Source organism: Rousettus aegyptiacus, unplaced genomic scaffold (genome assembly GCF_014176215.1).
Source record: "Rousettus aegyptiacus isolate mRouAeg1 unplaced genomic scaffold, mRouAeg1.p scaffold_m13_p_10, whole genome shotgun sequence".
NCBI classification, from domain to species: Eukaryota; Metazoa; Chordata; class Mammalia; order Chiroptera; family Pteropodidae; genus Rousettus; species Rousettus aegyptiacus.
The window spans coordinates 3,910,463-3,931,605 of NW_023416285.1; the positions used below are offsets into that span (position 1 = coordinate 3,910,463).

The 21,143-nt window shown below is 53.7% G+C and overlaps 1 protein-coding gene across 1 annotated transcript; it reads left to right on the forward strand.

Moving 5' to 3' along the window:
• Window positions 1-8,701: 8,701 nt before the first annotated feature.
• Window positions 8,702-10,627, forward strand: DRD5 (dopamine receptor D5). Its single transcript, XM_016137148.2, has one exon. It carries the CDS (start codon window positions 8,702-8,704, stop codon window positions 10,106-10,108), a length of 1,407 nt encoding a protein of 468 aa, XP_015992634.2. The 3' UTR covers window positions 10,109-10,627.
• Window positions 10,628-21,143: the final 10,516 nt, after the last annotated feature.

Sequence of the window (21,143 nt, forward strand, 5' to 3'; positions counted from 1 at the left end):
AGTCACTGAGTATGCCATTGTTCAACCGACAATCACTTTTTAACATCTTAGTATATTTCTTTTCGCCCTATGGATTCACAGGATTTTTTTTATTGCTATTATTGTTATATCTGCCAGTGCTGGTGAGACATCTTCAATTTTGTATCCATTTTCCCCCCACTTAACAATCTGGCATAAATTTCCCCCTACATTGTTATAAATGCTTTCTAAACATCATTTAATACTGGATTACAGTCTACCAAGCAAATGGGCCGTAATTAGTTTCCTATTGTTGGGGTTAGTGTTCATAACTTTTTGTTTTTATAATTGACTCTGTAAAAATCAACCACATTTGTAAAGCATTTCCTATATCTAGAATTGCTCCCTTTAGATGTATACTTAAGATCAGAATACCTATTCCAAAGTTTATAAATAGTTTAAAGCCTCTCAAGGAATACTGACATTTGGGAGGCTTTTGTATATGTTTTCCCATCATTATTTTAAAATCATGATTAGTTTACTTACTATAAATACTAATGTGAGTATCTTTTCATCTGTGTGTGTGTGTTTTTTTTTGACAGCACAAGCAATGGGACTTTAAGAAACACTGACATACTTTGTTCAAATACTTCGTTTTAGAATTTTTTTTTTTTTAAATAAAGGCTAGGTAGACTAAAAACAAAGTAAAACATCTATCATACCTTATATCTAGGGTGTTGGTTTCCAAACTGGGGGGATCTTGTCCCCCGGGGGACATATAGCAAAGTCTGCAGACATTTTCGATTGCCACAGCGAGGGGGTATTACTGGCCTTCAGTGGGCAGAGGCTGGGATGTGGCCAAACACCCACAGGGCGCTGGACTGCCCCCTCCCCGAGTATTAATAGTGCTGAGACTGAGAAATTGTGATCTAGAGGTAACTGCTGTTAATTTCTGGTACCTTAAGTGACCATTAGCACACGCACACAGATGGGTTGTTTTTACATATACCGAGTTTGCGAGTAACTTGTTTTTTTTTTGTTTTTTTTTTTTAATCTTACTACACCAGCATGCTCCTTAACTGTTTTCGGGTCCCCGTGGCATTGATTCTCACACGTTAGTGTGCATGAGACTCACGTAGGGAGCTGTTAGGAGTCCCGCCCTCCCAGCCCCCTCAGGGAGGGGGGCCCAGGACCATGCTCGTCCGGAAGCTGGACGTCAACTTGCCTGCCCACGTCGTTCTCCACCGCAGGGACCGATGTCCTGGGCGCTCAAATCATCAGGAAAATCTTACTCCCCTGCAGCAACCTTGTCCAGAAGGAGCCCGTGCATTTGGTAGCTTGAGCTCGCTCATCCCTGGCCCACGTCAGGCCGGGACTGAGACTCAAGGGTACCATAGCCACGGCGAGGCAGAGTGGAAGGGTGAGGGCTGGACACCCGGGGTCACGATTAGTCCGTGTGGCACCTGGGTGTGCACGTGAACAGGCGCCCCTTCCACAAGACATCTTACAGACTCTGGCACCAAAAGCCACCAGCGTCTGCCTAGTCGCCCACGCCTGAGGGTCAGATGAGACTCTTCGTCCCTTCACAGCAAACACCAGTCATGAACCCCAGTTGGAGTAAGTGCTCCTGCCGCCTGAGCTTACTACGTAACCCCACAGGGAGCAAAGCACCCCGTACCCGCCTCTGCCTCGAGTCCCAGCCCCGTGGAGACCTGGCATGGTCGGCAACCCTACTCCACCTAAATGGACCACGCCTGCCCAGCTAGGATGTTGTACGTTTGGGCAGTCACGCCTTTCTAAAATCTCATTGTCTTTCCTCTCTATTATCATCTTAAAAAGAAAGTCGACTTGAGAAAAGTATCCATCAAACAATTGCTCGAGGATGTGTGACTAGAACCATCCAACTCACAGAGCATGTCACTTTTCACCCAGTTGTAAGGAACTACCAGAAAACAGCTTGCGGTTCTGTCCTGGATGTACGAGGCCTCGCTGTGGAAGGGTGTGGCCAGCAGGGGACGCTGGTGTCCGTCCTTCTGAATGCCCACCTGCGCTTCCAGGTCACCTGCGTGGTAGGCAGGCAGCAGCCTTTACAGGTAAGAAACGCGAGGCTGGGAGCGAAGTGCCCGACTGTGCTCCACCCACAGCCCTGGACTCCTGCAGGGTGCGCCACGTGGCCCTCACAACTCCGCCGGCTTCTCGTCCACACCGGCAGCCCTCCTTCGCCTCGAAGGCACCAGAGGGCGCCTTAAGCCTGGTGGATAATGAAGGACCGGGGACCTGGAGGGGCTCTGGTCGGCTTGCTGTGGACTGTGATGGGCGTGTGGCATGCATCTCTACAGCGGCTTGCAGGTGGGTTCTGCTCTCCTCTTCGGATAGGGGGCGAACCAGCCACCGTGGCTTCTCCCCGCTGGGACAGGACATGGAGACAGGGCTGTCCCCCTGACAGCAGAAAGAGCCGCCTATGTGTCTGTCACATGTTACTGGGACGCCAGTTCGGGGTGACTGGTCTAAGCCAAGCGTACAAAGCCCACCCCACCTTTGCTGGTGTGGAGGTTGGCAGGTGGCGAGTTCTAGACCAGGTGTTGAATTTTACATCTTTGAAATGTTATTAAAAAAAAATAGGTTATTTAAAAAGAGAATAGGCTGCAGAGACCACACACGGCCCATCGGGCCCACAGCATTTACTACCCGGCTCTTCATGGAAAACGTTTGCCGGAAGAGACGAGGGGAGGTTTGCGCAGTGTGCTGGGGGCAGGAAGCCCGGCCCGGAAGGCCTGCGGGAGGACAGACGGTGCCCCCCCCCCAGACGTCACCCTCCTGATCCCAGAACCCATGGCTGTTACCATCAACGGCTGAGGGACTTTGCCGAGGGAAAGGAGGCAGGGACCTTGGGGTGGGGAGAGGGTCCCGGATTGTCTGAGTGGGCCCGGCGTCCTCACGAGTGTCCTTACAAGAGGGAGGCTGGACTGCGGAAGAGGAGGACGCAGTGTGACCACAGAGGCAGGGGCCGGAGCGACGTGGCCGCAAGCCTGGGGATGCGGGGAGCCGCCGGGAGCCGGAGGAGTCGGGGCGCGGCTCCCCCTCCGGCCCTGGCTCTCGCTGCCGGCTTCGCGCCTCCAGAACTGAGCCATCCCAACATATCCCCAGACATGCGCACCCTCCCCTCTCCCCCATAATACTTTCGTCTGTGCCACAAACATCGGCCGGGCTCCTCCTGGCCAGGCCGACGCCACGAGGCTGGGCGCCTTCGCCTCGGGCAAGTGGGAGCGTCCACGGCGAGTGAGCAGACCCTTGGCACCGGGCTTGAAAGGCGGAGAAGAGTGGGGAGGACCTTCCAGGCAGAGGGGAGAGCAACAGTGAGCGCTGGCCGAGCCGGGAGACACGCCGGTGGCGGGTGGGGATGGGTCGGCCCGGGGAGGCCTCGGGCGGCATGAGACGCGGCCGGAACCAGCCGGCCGCCGGGAACACAGGTGGCGAGAACGGGCCGCGCCGAGAAGCATGGAGTCAACGAACCGATTTCTGTTGGTCGCGTGAATGAACACTCAGGTGGGTCACGAGGACTCGTGGGGCGCATTCCGGCTGGCGAAGGGCATCGCGTCTGTGCGGCCATCTTGGGGACAGAGCGCCACACGGAGAGACGACACCGAGTCACAGAGCCGTCGGGAGGCCCTGGCCACTATGCAGGCGACGGGGCCCGGGCTTGGGGCGGCAGAGGGCACAGATAGAAAAGGTTGGCCGTCGAAGTCGTTTTGGAACAACGAACCGATAACGGCTTCCGTTACGTGCAGACCGTGTGACTCTCATGTGCTCAACATCCTTTCGGGTCTCCCCACCTCGCTGCGGCTTCGCTGGGGACAGGGCACAGTTCTTGCGCGTCCACGTGACCTGCTTTGGTCAGCGTGCATGGGCTGAGTTAACATGTGCTCAGTCTCACCAGAGGCTCCAAGTATGTGCACAGTTGAGGCAGCCCTGTCGGCTCCGACCCCGTACCCCGAGAAGAGCAAGCCCAGGGGAGCCGCTGGCCTGGGAATGAAAGACACGGAGGGCAAACTGAACTGGACCCCCGGTTCGGGGCGAAGCTTTCCCAGCTGACCATGGATCACTCGTGAGATGTGAACGTTTGCTGTTTTAAGCCAGTGAGATACAAGAGCTATCTGTTATGCCGCATCACGTAACGCAACCGCACTAGGTCAGAGACTAAGAATCATTTCCTAAGTACAGCACGCCCTTCATTCATAATATCTCTGCACGGTAAGCATTCATGCTACTGTTTTAAAGACAAGGAAACCGAGGCTCAGTGAGGTTAAGAAACTGCTCCAGGTGCCAGAGCCAGTAAGTCGGAGAGGAGGGATTTGAACCCAGGACTGTCTGACTTGCAAGCCCGTCTTCCTTCGGTCTGCGTGGATGTGCTAACTTCCGGGATAGCCACTTCACGCTGCCCGAAACGGCTGCGTTCAGCCTCCTGCGTTTCTGAGCTGGGGGCGGGGTGGGGGTCCAGGGACTGACCTTTGGGGACGAAGAAGCCTCGGGGCATCGTTAGTGGAGGTGTGCGTGAGGTGGCTTTTCCAGCGAAACGGAGAAAGGTTTGGATGCTGCTGGCGGGTCACCTCAGCCTTTCTGCCTGGGCTCCGCTGAGCCACGCTGAGCACGTCGGCGGGGCCGGAACCTGGGGAGCTCAGGTGTATCCTGTTGCCAAGGAACCAAGCCTGTTTTAGTGTAAAACACGGCGGGCTCTTTGGAAGCAGCTGCAGCAGCAGCAAACCCCAGCTGTGGGGCTATTGATTTAGCCATTTGTCTCAGTGAAACAAATCCAATTTTAAAACACATCTTCGGAAAAAGTTGGATCGATGCGTTCAAACGGAAAAATGTCCGCCGACCAGATGAGGGGAAATCCCCGTGTGCTAGAACGTTCTAGGCAAGTCCTCTGGGCACGGTTTTGCAGGAGCCGAGCGTGTGAGAGCGTCACTTCCTTGCCATCCGAGGGCGGGGCTCCAGCTGGGACGAGGTAAGGGATGAGGAGCTGAGAGCCCGCCCGCTGGGGAGGGTCCAGGCTGATGGGGCTGCGTTCTTCTGTCGTCAGTTGCTTTCTCCGCCCGGCTCCTTTGACAGGTGTGGGGAAGAGCGTGCGTGAGGAAGGGCAGCCGCTGCTTGCACAGAACCGGCGTCCCCAGCACACGCACCCCTCCGGGAGCCCGGGAGAGACACGTGTGAGCAAGCCAGCTGCACGCTGTTAACTTTGCGAGCATCAGGTCTGATCGAGAGAGAGAGAGAGAGAGAGAGAGAGAGAGAGAGAATCTTTGGATAATGGCGGGAACGGTCTCAGGGCGCCGAAGACCGAGCCCTGCACGCCGGCGGCTTCGTGGCCTGAGCCTTCGCACATGCTGCCCCCTCGTTGGCGCCGACCCTCTGCCCCGAACGCTGGGGGGCCCCGTTCCACCCTCCAGCCTGAGGGTCCTCTGCGCAGCCTCGTTCTCACGCCGCCGCCCAACCTGGGTCGTTCCTTGCTCTAGGCAGGGCTTTTTCGGTTGCAGGTGACAGACCGCTGAGACCCCAGCTCAGACACGCGTCAGCAGAGGGAGATACACTGGCTCTGCCACCGCCGCGCCCAGGGGTACGACTGCATCTGGAGGCTCGAGGATGCCATTTTTTCTCTTACGTGACACAGGTGCTTGACTTGAAAGTTCTTTGTGGGGGCCGAACAGCCACGAACGGTAATGCATGGTAGCAACGTGGTGTCTCGGCCGCTGCAGCACAAGCCGACCCAGGTCCCCTGGAGCAGGGGACGCCCACTCAGCCCGGAAGAGGCGGCCGGGCCCGGGGTGCCGCGCCAGTCAGGCCCCCCGGGTGCTCGGTGGCCACTCGGCTTACGAGCCATGATCTCAAACTCCCCTTAGCTGTCCACCCACTGCCCTACGCACCCGCCTCTCTCACTCCGCTTCCCGGGGCGTTCAGTCCCCACCTCCCCACTTTCTCCTGCTTTTTATCAGGAAGATGCACGGCCTTCCTCCTCCGGCCTCTCTGGTGCACTAACGCATCCAGTTCCCGACTCTCCACCACAAAAGCCAGGGCGGAAGCCTCCTCGGAGAGCAGCCGAGGGTGAGGAGCGGCCTGAGCGCAGCGCGGGGGAGCAGGGGGCCCAGAGCCACTCGCCCGGGAGCTATGTGGGTCTCTTCGCACTTCCCTCTGAAACTCCGATGGTGAGCCCATTTCGAAGATGAGGAAACTGAGGCTCAGAGATATCAAGTCAGTTGCTTGAGACCCCACAGCTGGTAGGTGCCTGTTTCTGCTCGCCATGCCTTTCCCTCTCTCCGTCTTCCCTTGTGTCCACATAACTGTGGTTTCCGCCCAAGGACCGACCTCCGCTGGAGGCCTTCGCTACGTGCCTCGGCTAGGTCGACCCTCTCTGTGGTACACGTGCATCGCCTGAGCACCTTGCCTTCCTAGCGCTTGGCACAGTTGTAAACATGCATTTTTTGGGGGTGGGGGACGACGTTTGGGTTAAAGTCTATCTCTAGCACTAGACTGTAACCTGGAAGGGGAAAAGGGCAATATTAAAAATTTTTAGGCACTCTTGTAATTTCAGGGAATAAACCAGCATCTGGGACATAAATAGGTGCTCAATAAATGTTTGCTGACTAAAAAAAGAATAAAGAACTGAAATTCAAACCCCTATCTTGAAACCCCGAGTTCTTTCCTGACATCCTAAGTTGGTGTCCCCCAGGAGGACAAGATGGGATGGAGGCCATTCCAGAGCGAGGAATTACCACCTGACCGTGGGGGAAATGACAGCGTGTGTGAGTGAGTGTGTGTGTGAGTGTGTGTGTGTGTGTGTGTGTGTGTTGGGGGGGGCAGGGGGTAGTGGCTTGAATCCAGGCTGTAAATGGGGGAAGAGGAGTCACAGAAGTAGGAGCGGTCAGCAAGGGCGAGATGATTAAAATAATTAAAAGAACTTAGATTGTCTAAGGATCAGGGGCCACAAGTTGCTACTGAGGGTCGTCCATCTGGGGAATGACGTGATCACAGTTAGGTCTGAGAAAGCTCACCCTGCCTGCCACCGAGGGGAGGCTGGACGGGGTGGTCACAGCAGCACATGGAGTGCCCTAACCTGGGCTGGTGTCACCATGAAGCAGGCTGGTCCAGCCTCTAGGAGGAGGGGAGAGACGGCGTGTATGACACTCCAGTCCTGGGCGCAGGCACCTGGACGTGGTCTTGCCAGCGCCAGCAGCAGAAGGCGAGGGGAGGTTTGGGGGCGAGGGCTGGCTAAGGCGGAGCTGGCTGAGGTGGAGAAGCCGAGAAGCCGAGATGCCGAGATGCCGCTCCCGGATGGCGGTGGCCCAGGGTGAATGGGGCCAGCCGGTCTGCGTGGAGAGACGAGCGGGCGGGGAGGGGATGAGAGACCTCGCAGCAGGTGTCGGATGGGGCCGTGCTGCACGCTGAGCTGATCCTGCCTCCATTTCTCTCTGCAGTTGCCTTCAGCTGAGCTTAAATGCTGGCAGAGCAGCGACCTGGTAGTCCGTAAACTGAACCTGTCAGCCCGGGAGGCGTCGTGGGGTCCTGGGAAACTGCTCCCCCTCCCCAGGGTCTTTTTTCCTTTTTTTTTATTTTTAAAATATTGGGCTTTGGGCCACCCATTCGAGCCTCAGTTTCCTCTTCTGTTAAGCACTGAGAAATTCATCCAGCCTTTTTAAGGCTTAAAAAGAGAAAGGCTGTGCTGGGGGCGGGGGGGTGGGGTGCTTCCCGCTGCAGGGGATCCCCTTCCTCCTACTTTTCTGGGTTCATCCCAAATTATTTCCCCAAAGACAGATGGGTCTAGGAGTGGGGGTGAGTGGGGGAGAGGACTCTCCCAAGAGGCCAGGTGAAGCCCCATCTGAGGATGAGCCCCTGGGGTGGGGGGCTGTAGGGACACATTCCCAGGAGACACCACCCCTGAGCACCTTCCTCAGACGGCTTCCCTGAACCCTCACCCACGGTGGGGGAGGATTATGGATCAGCACCCCCATTCGTGGCTGTGAAGTTAAGTAACGTGCTGAAAGTCACAGGGCCAGGAAGAAAGTCGCACCTGGGACTCAGGTCTGTGAGAAACCCAGAGTGGCCGCGTTTGCCCTGCAAAGGCTCCTTCGGGGTCTGGACGCCGGTGCGTCCTCCCCGCCCCATGCCCACCTCCCGGTCCTGTTCCCCAGACACGGCCAGGGCCAGCGCCCCAGGGCTGGACCAGACGCCTCTTCGTCTTCCCGGGGCGCCTCTCAGCCCTGCGGGTTCGTCCCGGACTCTGGCGGGCGGGGCGCGGGCGGGGCGGGCGCGCGGGAAAGAGCAGAGCGGAGGCGCGGGGGCGGGAGCGCCGGCCCCGGGAGCCCCGGCGACAGAGGCAGCGCTCGCCCCGCGCTGGCCGCGCCGGCCCCCGCCCCCTCGGGGGTGGCTCGCTTCGCTTCTCGGCCTCCGAGCCAGACGCAGCCGCCGCCGCCTCCCGGCGCGCTGCAGGCTCCCGGGTGCAGCCCCGCGGGGCCCCGGCCGCTTCCTGTCCCTAGCGCCAGCACTGGAGGGGAGCGAGGCAGCCACCAACCCGGAAGGGGACCCGTGCGCCCCGGGGACCTGGCGCAGCGCACGGTGAGCGCCGCTCGGGGCTCAGGGATCCCTTAGCCGCGGATCCCGACGTGCCACCGCCCGGGTGCCCGATGGGGCCGCCCGGGGGGCGCAGGGCTGAAGCTGGGAGCGCACGCACCCCGCCCCTGCCGCCCAGCGCGACATGCTGCCGCCGGGGCGCAACGGCACCGCGCCCCGGGCGCGCGTCGGGCAGGCGCCGCTGGCTCAGGGGGGCGCCGAGGGCGGCTCGCAGGGGGCGGCGCCGCTGGGGCCCGCGCAGGTGGTCACCGCCGGCCTCCTGACGCTGCTCATCGTCTGGACCCTGGTGGGCAACGTGCTGGTGTGCGCGGCCATCGTGCGAAGCCGCCACTTACGCGCCAGGATGACCAACCTTTTCATCGTGTCTCTGGCCGTCTCTGACCTCTTCGTGGCACTGCTGGTCATGCCCTGGAAGGCGGTCGCCGAGGTGGCCGGGTACTGGCCCTTTGGGGCCTTCTGCGATGTCTGGGTGGCCTTTGACATCATGTGCTCCACCGCCTCCATCCTGAACCTGTGCGTCATCAGCGTGGATCGCTACTGGGCTATTTCTAGGCCTTTCTGCTACCAGCGCAAGATGACCCAGCACGTGGCCTTGGTCATGGTGGGTCTGGCCTGGACCTTGTCCATTCTCATCTCCTTCATCCCAGTCCAGCTGCACTGGCACAGGGACAAGGTGGGCTCCGGGGGCGGGGTGGACCCGCCATCCGGCCTGGCCAACGGGACGCCCTGGGGAGAAGCCGGGGAGCCGGAAGCGAGGGCGGAGAACTGCGACTCCAGCCTGAACCGCACTTACGCCATCTCCTCCTCGCTCATCAGCTTCTACATCCCGGTGGCCATCATGATCGTGACCTACACGCGCATCTACCGCCTCGCCCAGGTGCAGATCCGCAGGATCTCCTCCCTGGAGAGGGCGGCGGAGCATGCGCAGAGCTGCGGGCGCCACGCGGCCGGCGCGCCCACCAGCCTGCGGGCGTCCATCAGGAAGGAGACCAAGGTCCTCAAGACCCTGTCGGTGATCATGGGGGTGTTCGTGTGCTCCTGGCTGCCCTTCTTCGTCCTTAACTGCATGGTCCCCTTCTGCAGCGGGCGCCCCGAGGGCCCTCGCGCGGGTTTCCCCTGCGTCAGCGAGACCACCTTCGACGTCTTCGTCTGGTTCGGCTGGGCCAACTCCTCGCTCAACCCCATCATCTACGCCTTCAACGCTGACTTCCAGAAGGTGTTTACCCAGCTGCTGGGGTGCAACCAGCTCTGCTCCCGCACCCGAGTGCAGACAGTGAACATCAGCAACCAGGTCCTCTCCTACAATGCGGACACAACCATCGCGGCCACCTACGTCCACATGACCGCCAACGCCGTGTTCCCCGGGGACACGGAGGTGGACAAGGAGGAGGGCCCTGTCCATCGCATGCCCGGGATCTCCCAGGCGTCCCCAGATGGTGACCCTGCTGCCCTGTCGGCCGGGAAGCTGGACTGTGAGGGGGAGGTGTCATTAGGTAAAATAACGCCTTTCACCCCAAGTGGACTCGGTTGAGCTGCGTAAGAAATGCTCCTCACTGAGCTGTGTAAACCGCACGGACTTTAAGAAGCATGCAAAACACTCACGCAAACCCATGCCCAGGGCTGCTTGGTCTGGATCACTTTTCCTCTGTCTCTGTTGAGTAGCCCCTGGGTTTAGAAACCTTAGGTGATTGGCTTGTCGTTGAAAGAATTGGCAGAGACGATTGGAACAAACTCAGCCAAATATACCCCAGTCTGGCCAAGGGAGGAGGTGGTGTTTAGTCCTTAAAAAAAAAGAAAAAAAAAAGGAACTTGGTCTTTAAAAAATATACCCTCCCTTCCCCTTTTCATGAACGGATTGCTCGGTGACTCGTGTTCGGTTTGATTTTTAAATGCCGAGCTCGCCATGTGTGTGCTGCTGATGGGGCGTGCAGCTCCCCCGTATCTTGCCCCCTGTGGCCCCGTGTTCATGCAGCTTCTGCTTTATGTCTTTAGTGCAGCTGAAGAATTCTTCCTGACTTGTTCTGGTGTCTAATAAACACAACTCATGTGTGTTGTGGGGTGATTATCTTTGCTTCGCCAGACTGGTTTTGAGGATGACTCCTGGAGAAGCCATGAGCGCATCCTTTCAAAGCCGGAAAGAGTTTCTTTACCGTTTGGCCTTAAAGATGCACACAAGGTAAGGGATCTTGGAGAGCTTCCAATTTATCAGATTTTTTCAAGACTTAGATACGTGCATCTTGAGTGTGTGCTGAAAACTAGCTTCAATGCCATGGCATCAAATATGAATGTCTCAAAACTGAAATTCTAAATTCTTTTCTGATTTGGAATCTTCTTTTAAAAATAATATACCGTAAAACGATTCTCCAGATTCCTAGACAGATGCTATTAGTTCAGTGAGAGGATCATGCAGAATAATGGCTCAGTCTTTCTCAACCTCAAATCTACGGTGTTTAAAAGTTACGTGGACTTTCCTCAACCATGCTTTCCAAAAGGCTTTGAGATGTGTGAGTTGATATGCCTTATGAAACAAATCCCATTTTTAAATAGGCATTTGCATTTGTAGACAGTAGGAAATGAGAGAATGCGTTTTCACTACAATGTAAGAGCCAGAGGTGAAATTTGAATGAATTTGAATTTGGAAAACCTGTCGCTCCAGGTGCTCCACAAAAAAAGCCCGAGGAATTCCAGTGTTTTTGCTTTTCCTCTCTGCAGTCTGCACAGTGATGGGGCAGCATTTTCTTCCAGAACCATTCCAGGCGAGAGGGTATTATTACCATTAGATCTGAAGGTGAGCGTGGTTAATGCAAGCAAAGGAAACGTGAATATCTAATTTTTTACAGTCAGTCCCTACTTTGAAGCAGGCTCATCAAGGACAGTTTAATCAATTTTGGCCTCTTTAGGGATAATTTTATTGTCAGTCTACTGGACAGCCATGTCTCGTTCCCTGCAAAACGTGCAGTGCCTGGCCCATAATGCTTAATAAACATTTGTTGAATGAATAACTGACTATTTTTGGAGCAGTGAGATTGAAAGCAAATCTTTTTTGGTACATTAATTTTCAATCTTATTTAGTCAAACAGGTATTGAAATCCGAGGTCCATGTTTAGTGTATGACCTCTTGTGAACTGATAGCTAAGTGGACCACTTGAGATCTGTCAATGAAAATGCCTTGTTCTGTTTCAGGAGGCGGCAGGCTGTGTGGCTTCGAATGAGTCAGTTAACCTCTCTGGGCCTCACTTTCTGTCTGCATCTGTAAGCTGAAAGTCTTAAATACCAGAGCAGTTTTCTGAATCATGCTTCATGATGCTGATGTCCACAGGTGGGGTCTCGGGTGCAGTAAGTTCGGCAAACCCAGGCGCAGAGTCTGTTTTCTCTCCGGGGCTCCTTGGGGCTTTTCTCAGGCATTGTGAGTCCTCAAGCAGCAGAGAATTCTGCATCATTTCCCAGAGCCTTTGACCTTGTGGATTTTTGTTTAGTGGAATTCTTTATTCCCTACTCTCTGGTACCACAGTGGCAGAGAACACAGCTCGAGAAACCCCAGTTGAGCTGGAAATCTCTAAAATACAGCTGTTCTATTCTAAAGGGCATGCTTCTAGAAGCGAAATCTTCTGTGGCAAACTTTCTAGGCCCCCGTTCAAACAATTTCTGTGTCAGGAAAACACGGGTTATGTGAAGACTGTGGACACCCTTTCTGCAAAATACCATTCAAGTATTTATGCCTATTATGAGCTAGGCAGTGTCCTAGGAATATAGTCACCGTCGAATGCTCTGATGTATTGGAACTTCTATTTTAGTGGGAGAGAGACAGGCAGACGGACCCTACTGTCCTGGACTGGACTGCAGTGGGCCGTGCCGAAGAGACTTTGATATGTCGTTGATCACTGCCCGACGTCAGGCCTGACATCGGGCGGTGATCACCAGTGTGACGCAGAAGAACACGGGGTGAGTGGAGCCATGAAGGGCAGTCCAGGAAGGCCTCCCGGAAGAGGCGCGAGGAAGAACCAAGCGTCGGAGCAATGCTAACACCCACGAGGAAGAGGGCTCCGGGTGGACGGAATGGCAAGTGCGCTTGCACTTGGGACCGTGCTTGGCCTGCTGGGAGAAGAGAAGGTGGCCCGTGTACTGGAGGGCTAGAGCAGGTTGATGCAAACAATCTGGGCACCCTAGGGAAACCTGTGCTGGGGACTCACATGCTAAGCCAGCTCGTGCTCCCAGCCCTGAGAGGCAGGCACTTTTAAGGCACGAGGAGGCTAAATAACTAGCTCACGGTCACGTAGCTCATGAGCAGCCGAGCTGCACTTGAACCCCACGCAGTCTGGCCGTGGAGTCTTCAATCTAAACGGCCCTGCAGTGGTGAGAAGGGCTGCCAGGGCTTCCCCGTCAGCAAGTGCCCTGGTGCCCGGACCAGCGTATTCCCGGTTCATTTGTTGATTAGCTGGTTAGCTGAGGCGGTCCTCTGACCATCCGCAAGCCCGCCTTCCTGTGCACCTGCTCTGATCACGCCTTCGTGTTTGGAGGGCAGGCAGCAGAGGGCAGTGGGAAAAAAAAAAAAAAGCCCTTCTATGGATGGCCACGTGCTTTCCCGATTCTTATCTAATCCTCACATGAACCTCACATGCTTTTATTTTCCCATTTTATAGATGAGGACACAGAGGCACAGAGAGGTTAACTCCTGTCCAGTCATGTGACCCGTCAGTGGTGGAATGAGGGTTTACACCTAGGCCAGTGGTTCTCAAATGGGGCAATTTTTGTCCCCCAGGGGACATCTGGCCAGGCCTGGAAACGTTTTTGGTTGTCATGATGGGGTGCAGGGGGCTCTTGCCATCTAGTGGGTTGCCGCCAAACACCCTACAGAACAGAGGGCGGCCCCAAAACAACCACCATCTGGCCCTGACCCCGGCCGATGGACTCCAGGTTCCAGCTCCTGTCCAGGAAGCCACACCGCCCAGGCTTTGAAACTCCACAGCCCTGAGTCCAAATGTCAGCTCCCCCTGTTCGTTAGCCATCTGAATTTGGGGAGTTCTCCTAGGATCAGTTTTCTCATCTGACACATGGTTACATCAACCCTGAAGCTTCGGGCCAGGATTAAACGAGCGTGTATAACATGGAGATTATTTGTGTGTCATTCACTTTTCTCTTTTATTTTCTTTGGTTCTGTTTCGTGTTCCTTTCTTTTCTCCTTTTTAAAAGGACTCTATGGCGCGATGCGTTTAAGACGACCTCGAGGCTCCTAGCCTGGGTTGAAGTACGTTGTCCTTGAAGCTAACGGCCGTGAGAGCTGAGACTCGTTCTGTGTTGCACCCAACTGTCTTCTCAGCCTTGAATAGTGTCTGGCACCAAGTAGGTGCTCAACATCTCTCTCTGCCTCAATGTCCTACACACACACATGCGCACGTGCACACACACACGCACACGCACTTGTCTTAGGTGCTGCAACTGAGTGAGTAACTGGGGGCACCTGGAAGAATGTCCCTAAATTTGGGTTTGTCTGGTGTTTCCTTCCGAGGAGATTGTGCCATGCGCTGTGGGCAGGAATGTCACCGAGCAATGCTGAGGGTCGTACCGGGGGGCATGTGCCCTCGGCGAACTCATCACCAGCGATGTCGGCTTCAATCGTGGGGTTAGGGTGGTGTCCACTTAGAAATGGCTATTTTGCCCTCTGTAAGTAATGAGTATCCTTCGAGACTGTGAAAATATCTTATTATTTCTCAAACCTTCTCCCACTGGTTTTAACACCGATTTGTGACCCTTCCCTGAATCCATTATTATTATGGTTGGCAAGTGGGGTTTTTTTTTTTTCCATTCCATCATCTTTTTATTGTTGGTTTTCTACTGTACAGGAAGGGTGTTTATTAATTTATGGCAGTGCAGATTCTTGGATTCCTAATTTTTTTCAACGGGTTATAATTCTTTACTCTGTATTTATTATGATGATGTCAGAATTATCCCAGGTTTGGCCAGTGGGAGTCCTTGCAAATCGGCTCCTGTGTCCTCATTATTCTTCGAGTAGTTTGCTGTTTTTTGGGGTTTTTTTTTATATTATTTGCACAAAATATTTTAGACTCCTCTTGTGTATTCTCTGCTTAAGTCCTGGAATCGGCCTTTCCTCCAAGGAACGCTTTTTCCTTTTAGCAGAGATTGGTGTGTAGGAATCTAGATCTGGACACTAGGGTGTTATTGCTACCGAGGTGACAAAGGACAGAGCTGGGAACTAGATCTACATATACACATACGCACGTATACGCATATGTGCATGTGCACACATCCATAAGTACCTACGTACATTTCTATGCCTAGCTATATACACATATTAAGTCCCATGGATTCATTCAGATATTTTATGGACATATTTTAAAATAATTACACCTTATCCAGATCCTGACTCTCTTAATTTCTTAGTTCGTGAGACCTGGAAGTTAAAGGAGTTAAGTTATCCGCCAACATTTTTTTTCCTATTACAGTGAGGGTAATAACGGTACTTACCTTGTGGTTTATCGGCAGGTTTATGTGAGATGATGCGTGTGGAAGGTGTGAGGTTATGTGCACGGTGAGAATGCGAAAATGAACAGCTCTGTGATTGTGTCTCCCAGACCCGGGGGCACAGGGCGGGGCCCCTCTGTGTCCATGCAGCATGAGGACCGAGAGCCAGAGGCCAAGATTCAGGAGAGGGCTGGAATGAATCAGCAGCAAACCAGACCTGGCCACGCCTGGAACAGGAAGGAACAGGACAAAATGTCAAGCCCGATGAGGTGATAAACGGCTGAAAGCACGGGAGGAGTCAGAGGTGGCTGTTCTGGAGGTCGCGCGAGCCCCCTGGAGCTCTAGACCCATTTGAGAAGGACTTTAGGGGACACGAGCATCCTCACTCGCCAGCGGGGACAGAGCGTTCAAACCTTTCCTTTCACGCTGACAAGGGGATGCCATTCCGACATTCTCAGTTTGGGGCCCGGAGATGCATGTGTCGCATTTGTCGGGTGCTAACACAATGCTTAGGTATTTACAGCCGGGGGACACGGGGAGCACACTTAAAACATTGTGTTCCCTTCTCGTCTAAGAGCATCTCTGCTCTCAAAACTCTCGGGGCCCTGGGGGAGCTGGCGCTCCACAGTCTCTTCCGCAGAAGAAAGGTGACAAGCAGCATTCGTTGACCACAGACTTCGGGCCGGATGCCTTATGTTCACTTTCCATGATGACGCTGCAATATTCTCGTGACATAAGTACCGTCATTTTCACTTGAAAGGTGAGGAAAAGGAAGCTCAGGGAGGTTTGGGGATTTGCGCCAGTTCTTGCTTCTAGGAAGTGACAGACCTGGGATTGGTGGACAGGACAGTTCGCAGACCGACCATGGTCCGTCTCCCTAGAGAGGACCTCTTTGGGTCTTTATACAGTCTTTGGAGGGATTCGGACAGAAGGTCACCCCTTTATCCACATCACCCCATGGGTCTTCTCCGAGCGAAACATCTCGGGGGTGTGAGGCCGCTTCCCATCAGATCCGGTGGTCCATCTCTCTCCATTTCGGCCCCTCTTCTGCGCTCTGGCAACGCCCTCTAACGAGGGGGCAATGAGACCTCAGCGTCTCTACCGGGTGGGGTCGATTCAGCGTGAAGGGGGCCCTATCCTTCCACACCGCTGGCAAAGCATGTCTGATACGGTTTGTCGGGGACAGCAAATGTGTCCCAACTTGGATTCACCGGTGGTGGCTGGCCTAAGTCTGTGATGAGGAAGACTCCGTAGCTGCGTCCCAGCCTGTGGAAACGTGGGGCCCGACTGATCGAGGGTGTCTATAATGGGAGGTGAGGGATGTGGTATGTGTTCTAAGAATTTGCCATTCCGGGTCTACCAGTAGTCCTCAGTTCCGTCTACCTTGTAGAACCACTTGAGGATTAAAATATTAATGTCCGGGGCTCACTCCAAAGCAGTTGAATCAGAATTTCTGAGGGATAGGGCCTAAGCGTTGGTATTTTTAAAAATCTGAATGTGTTCGACCGTGTAGCCACGATTGAGAAACACCGCGTGTGTCAAACGCACGTGCTCGGATTCCTACGCTTACGCTTCTGCTGCGGCAGGCGACGGGCTCTTATTGGCAAGGACTGCGTCCGACAATACGCTAGATCTCTTATTAGCGTGCACTGTTCTTAGGTATTCTGCCGCCTAAACAAAGTGGAATGGCTGGTCTCTGCGGGAGACGATCTGAATAGCTAAACCTACACACACCTCTTGGCAGGTACAGCTGGAAAGGTCTCATGGATGGAGAGCCGAGGGGGTCCTGATACTGAAAGGGAAGGAGCCATGACCGTGTGGGCCCAGCCACCGTATTTTGACCCTGAATTTCAGATTCCTCATTGGTAAAATGGAAAATGGAAAATGAGGACTATGTAATGTGTCTAATAATGACTATTCGTTGAATGAATTAGTGGAATAGAAAATTAAAATGCTTGTCTTAAACATGTAGGAAAAGAGAGAACGATATAGCAGTTATCCCATGCCTGCCACACCATTGCAGGTCACGTGTTGTAGGGGGGCATGACCTGTCTCCTTAGTTTCGCGGGCCCAGAGATGGAGAGGAACTCTACTCTGAGCAAAGAGTTGTGGATTCTCAGGAGATTCCTCCAGCCATGGGGCCGATTTGATGAATTCCGGACTTGGAGCTGATAAGTGAGGGGAGGCTTTTAGGGACCTTGGGCGGGGACAAGTGTATTTTGCATGTAGGAGGGACACGAATCCCTGGGGGCTGGGGGACAGACTGCTCGCCACTTCCGGGAGTCCAGCCCCGCGTCGGCACTTCCGCTGACGTGTGAACCGGACCTCGTGGTTCGCTTCTAATGGCCCGAGCGATGATGTTCCCTCTGAGATCGGGTCACGAAGGGACGTTACTTCCGTCTTGCCCACTCTTTCTCGCCCTCTTTCTTTCCCGTTCCGATGGTTGCCAGCTGCAATGGTGTGAGCGGTCCAGCGCGGAGGGCCGGTGGGAAGGCACTGAGGGGGGCTTCTGGCCGACAGGTGGCAAGGGCCCGAGGCCTGCCGTTAGCCACGTGAATGAGCTCGGAGGTGAAGCCTCCCTCGGCCAAGCCTTCCCCTAAGCCTGCAGCCCGGGCTGACGCCCTGACTGCATCCTGTGAGAGACCTTGAGCCGCAAGACCCAGCAAAGCACCCCCTGGGCTCCCGAAGCACAGAGACGGTAAGATTCCGGTTGTTCTAAGCTGCTGAGTGTTGAGCTAATTTGTTACCGAGTAATAGACAACTGAAAGAGAAGATGAGGCAGGGAAGAGCATCTTTGGAGGCTTCCACAATCTCCCAGATGCTTTGTGGTCCTTTTCTCATTTCATGCTCCTGTCAACCTGGATGAAGAAACCGAAGTTCAGAGATGCAGGGTGAGGGCCAGGGCAGGATTTGAAATCAGGTGTGTTTGATCCTAAAACTTGTACTGACTTCTCTCATCCAGCGTGCCAGCCAGGAGTTGTTCTCCGAGTTTCTCAAGTCAGCAATAGAACCACTCATGCTCTTGCTAAAAAATTTGCATAAAACGAGCCATTACTGGTGTCCCTATACTCAGCAAGCTGCTGTTGCTGACCCCTGTGGCTCCCCGGACAAACGCATAGCGGGGCACCTATGTGCACACACTCCACACTCCACAGATGCCCGCATAGCACGCACATGCCCGAACCACACGAGCCATCAGCTCACAGATGCACACACGTGCACACACAAGCACACACATGTGCCCCCACATACCCCTTTCTCCACTTTCCTCTTCGAAATCCTTTACAACAGTCCACACCTAAATAAGCAAGTATTCAAAGGAGTTTTCTGGCCTGAACCGAAATGATCAGTACCGTTTTTCTTCTGTAGTGATTTTCCAGGTACTTTAAAGGCATTTGCAATCTGGCTGGAGACTTCAGAAATCATTTTGTCCACCCCTTTCATTGTGTAGATGTGGAAACCGAGGCCCAGAGGAGCTGAGGACTTGCCCCCAAAGCCCAGTGAGTTTGTATGAACTAGAATCCAGGTCTCCTGACTTCTGATCACTGCATTTTAAGCTGCTGAGTGTTGAGACCATTCGTGACTGAGTACTAGGAAGTAATACAGGGGAAACGGGAAGAAGTACTGTGTGCCCTGTGTTGGGGGGCAGGGGAGGCTCCCTGTCCTCGGACACCCATTTCCATAGGAGGTCACGCGTGCCAAAATGTTCACACCGGACCGTTCTTTCCATGTAAGAGACGCTGATCGCATTTATGGTATCTCCTGTTGAGATGCAACGTTGTTTAGTTGTTTGTGGATAAAATGTAGATGCTCAGGGGTTTTTAGGGTTCGGATGAATTCCGACTGAAAGAAGTGTGGAGAATGTTAGCTTACAACCGAGGACTCTTCACTCTTAGCAGGTGAAACAACATTTCCAAGGGCATGGTTTTGTTTGTTTTTCGTTTTCATTTAATACAACAGTTTTTTCTTTCTTTCTTTTTTTCTTTTTCTTTTTTTGCTATTTTTCAAAGAAAAGCTAAAGAGGAAAAGAAGACTTTAACATGAATCGTAGACAAACCCAAAGGCACCGGGCCTCCATTCCTGCAAGCTCCCTTTGCAGGGAGAGAGGCTGTTAAAATAAAATAAAAAATTTAAGCAAACTCTCTGATAAAATGATTTGGACTTTTCAGGCCAACAAAGAATAAATGTCAGATCAGGAAGCAGGAGATTTGGGTTCGAGTCCCAGTGTGTGATTTTAAAGAAATGATTCATCGTCTCTGAGTTCGGGCCTCTCATCTTGAATAATGAAAACCATCATGCTTACGTTACAGGATAATTATTAATGTAAAAATGCTTATTTACTAAAATTTACCCCATACCAGATGGCACGCTTGTACCCAGGGGTCTTGTTGATCCTGGGGTCAGAACGAGTCACCCCAATTTTGAGCTCAAGTCAACAGAAACCCTGCGAGCACAAGAGAAACTCTGCTCCCCCCGCCCCTGCCCCTAACCCCTTAACTCCTAGAAGAATTGAATTATGGACCTTGCCCATAATAAGAGATTATCAAAGGTAAGCCTTTTGACCTATCTCTATGGCAGGGAACACTACGGATTAATAATTATCTGTTCTTCCTACGTCCTAATAATACTCTTCCTCCCCTCTGAAGCCCTAGGGCGCCTTACCTCATCCCTAGCTCAAAGTGTGACATACACCTCATTTTCTCTTTCTGCCCCTGAACCCCCCCATGTATGTGGGGTTCCCATATGTATGCACATAATTAAATTTGGTTATTTTCTCTCATTCATGTGTCTCATATCGATTTAATTATTAGACCAGCCAAAGAATCTAGGCAGGCGGAGGAAAGTTTCTTCTCCCACAATCCTTAGCAGCAGCTTGCTGTGGTCTGAATGTCTGTGCACCCCTGGATTTTATACGTTGAAGTCCTAACCCGCAAGGTGATAGTGTCAAAAGGCAGGGCCTTTGGGACAGCGCCCTTGTGGAAGGTATCCGAGAGAGTCCCGTCCCCCTGCGGTGCAAGGTTACAGTGAAGGCAAGAAGATGGCTATCTTGGAAACACCGAGTCGCCAAACACTGGACCAGCAGTACCTCCATCTCGGACTGCCCCGCCTCCCGAACTGGGAGCTGAGGAACGAATGTCTGTTGTTTACAAACCACCTCGTCTGGAGTGTTTTAACAGCTCGGATGGACCAAGACACAGCCCCGAGCGCAGGCTTGCTCATTGTTGTCGCACGGCTAAAGATGCCGAGGTTCAGGGATGTTCTGCTCCTCACTTCAGGTCCCACAGCTAAGAGGTGGGCTTGATATTGCACATGGTAAGAATGTAATGATAACAAGTTGCAAAACCAAACAAAGAATCAAGCCCAGGAGTTCCAAAGACATACTGATTGCCTACTCTGTGCCCCTGAGCTAGGAACCCAGAGCTAAAGGCGGGTTAGCATCGTGGTCTCTGTTCCCATGGACCCGGCTTCCTCTTCCATGGAGTCCGCAATGGTCTGGTTGGGAGGAAAGGGAGCCTGGCGGTGGTGGAAGGAGGGGCTGATGCTCTGGACTCGTGTTTAAGGTGTATGTGGCCATCCAGGTAGGAGCACGGGGTTAGGATCGGAGCAGAGGTCTAGATTTGGGACCGCCACCATCAAAAATAATAGTCCATACGGATTATTGACTGCTTAATTGGTGCCGGGCACTGTGCCGAGGGTTTCTGGGCATTAACCGATTCCATCCTCACGATGATACTGTGGCGCAGCTGCTGTCATGTGCCTGCCGTGGAAGGTGGTGCCTGCTTTTCACGTGAGGAGCAAGGTGATCTGTGAATCACCACGCAGGAAGACCCTGGGACTTTCGAGAACTCCTTGAGGCACTACTTCAAGCGCCCGTGTCCCCTCTATTTTGAATCCCTTGGGCCTTTGATCTGCTTCGTGTGCATTCTTCTGGACTCTGGACACTTCTCGTGACAGTTGGGTTGCGGGGCCCTCAGGAAAATACCTTTGCATGCCGTTAGGAGGGATTAAAGCCTTCATTCCTGATCAGAAAGACGTTGGGAAAGGGTTTGCCTCGGGGAATGCTGCCTTGGCATTGACCTGGTTCC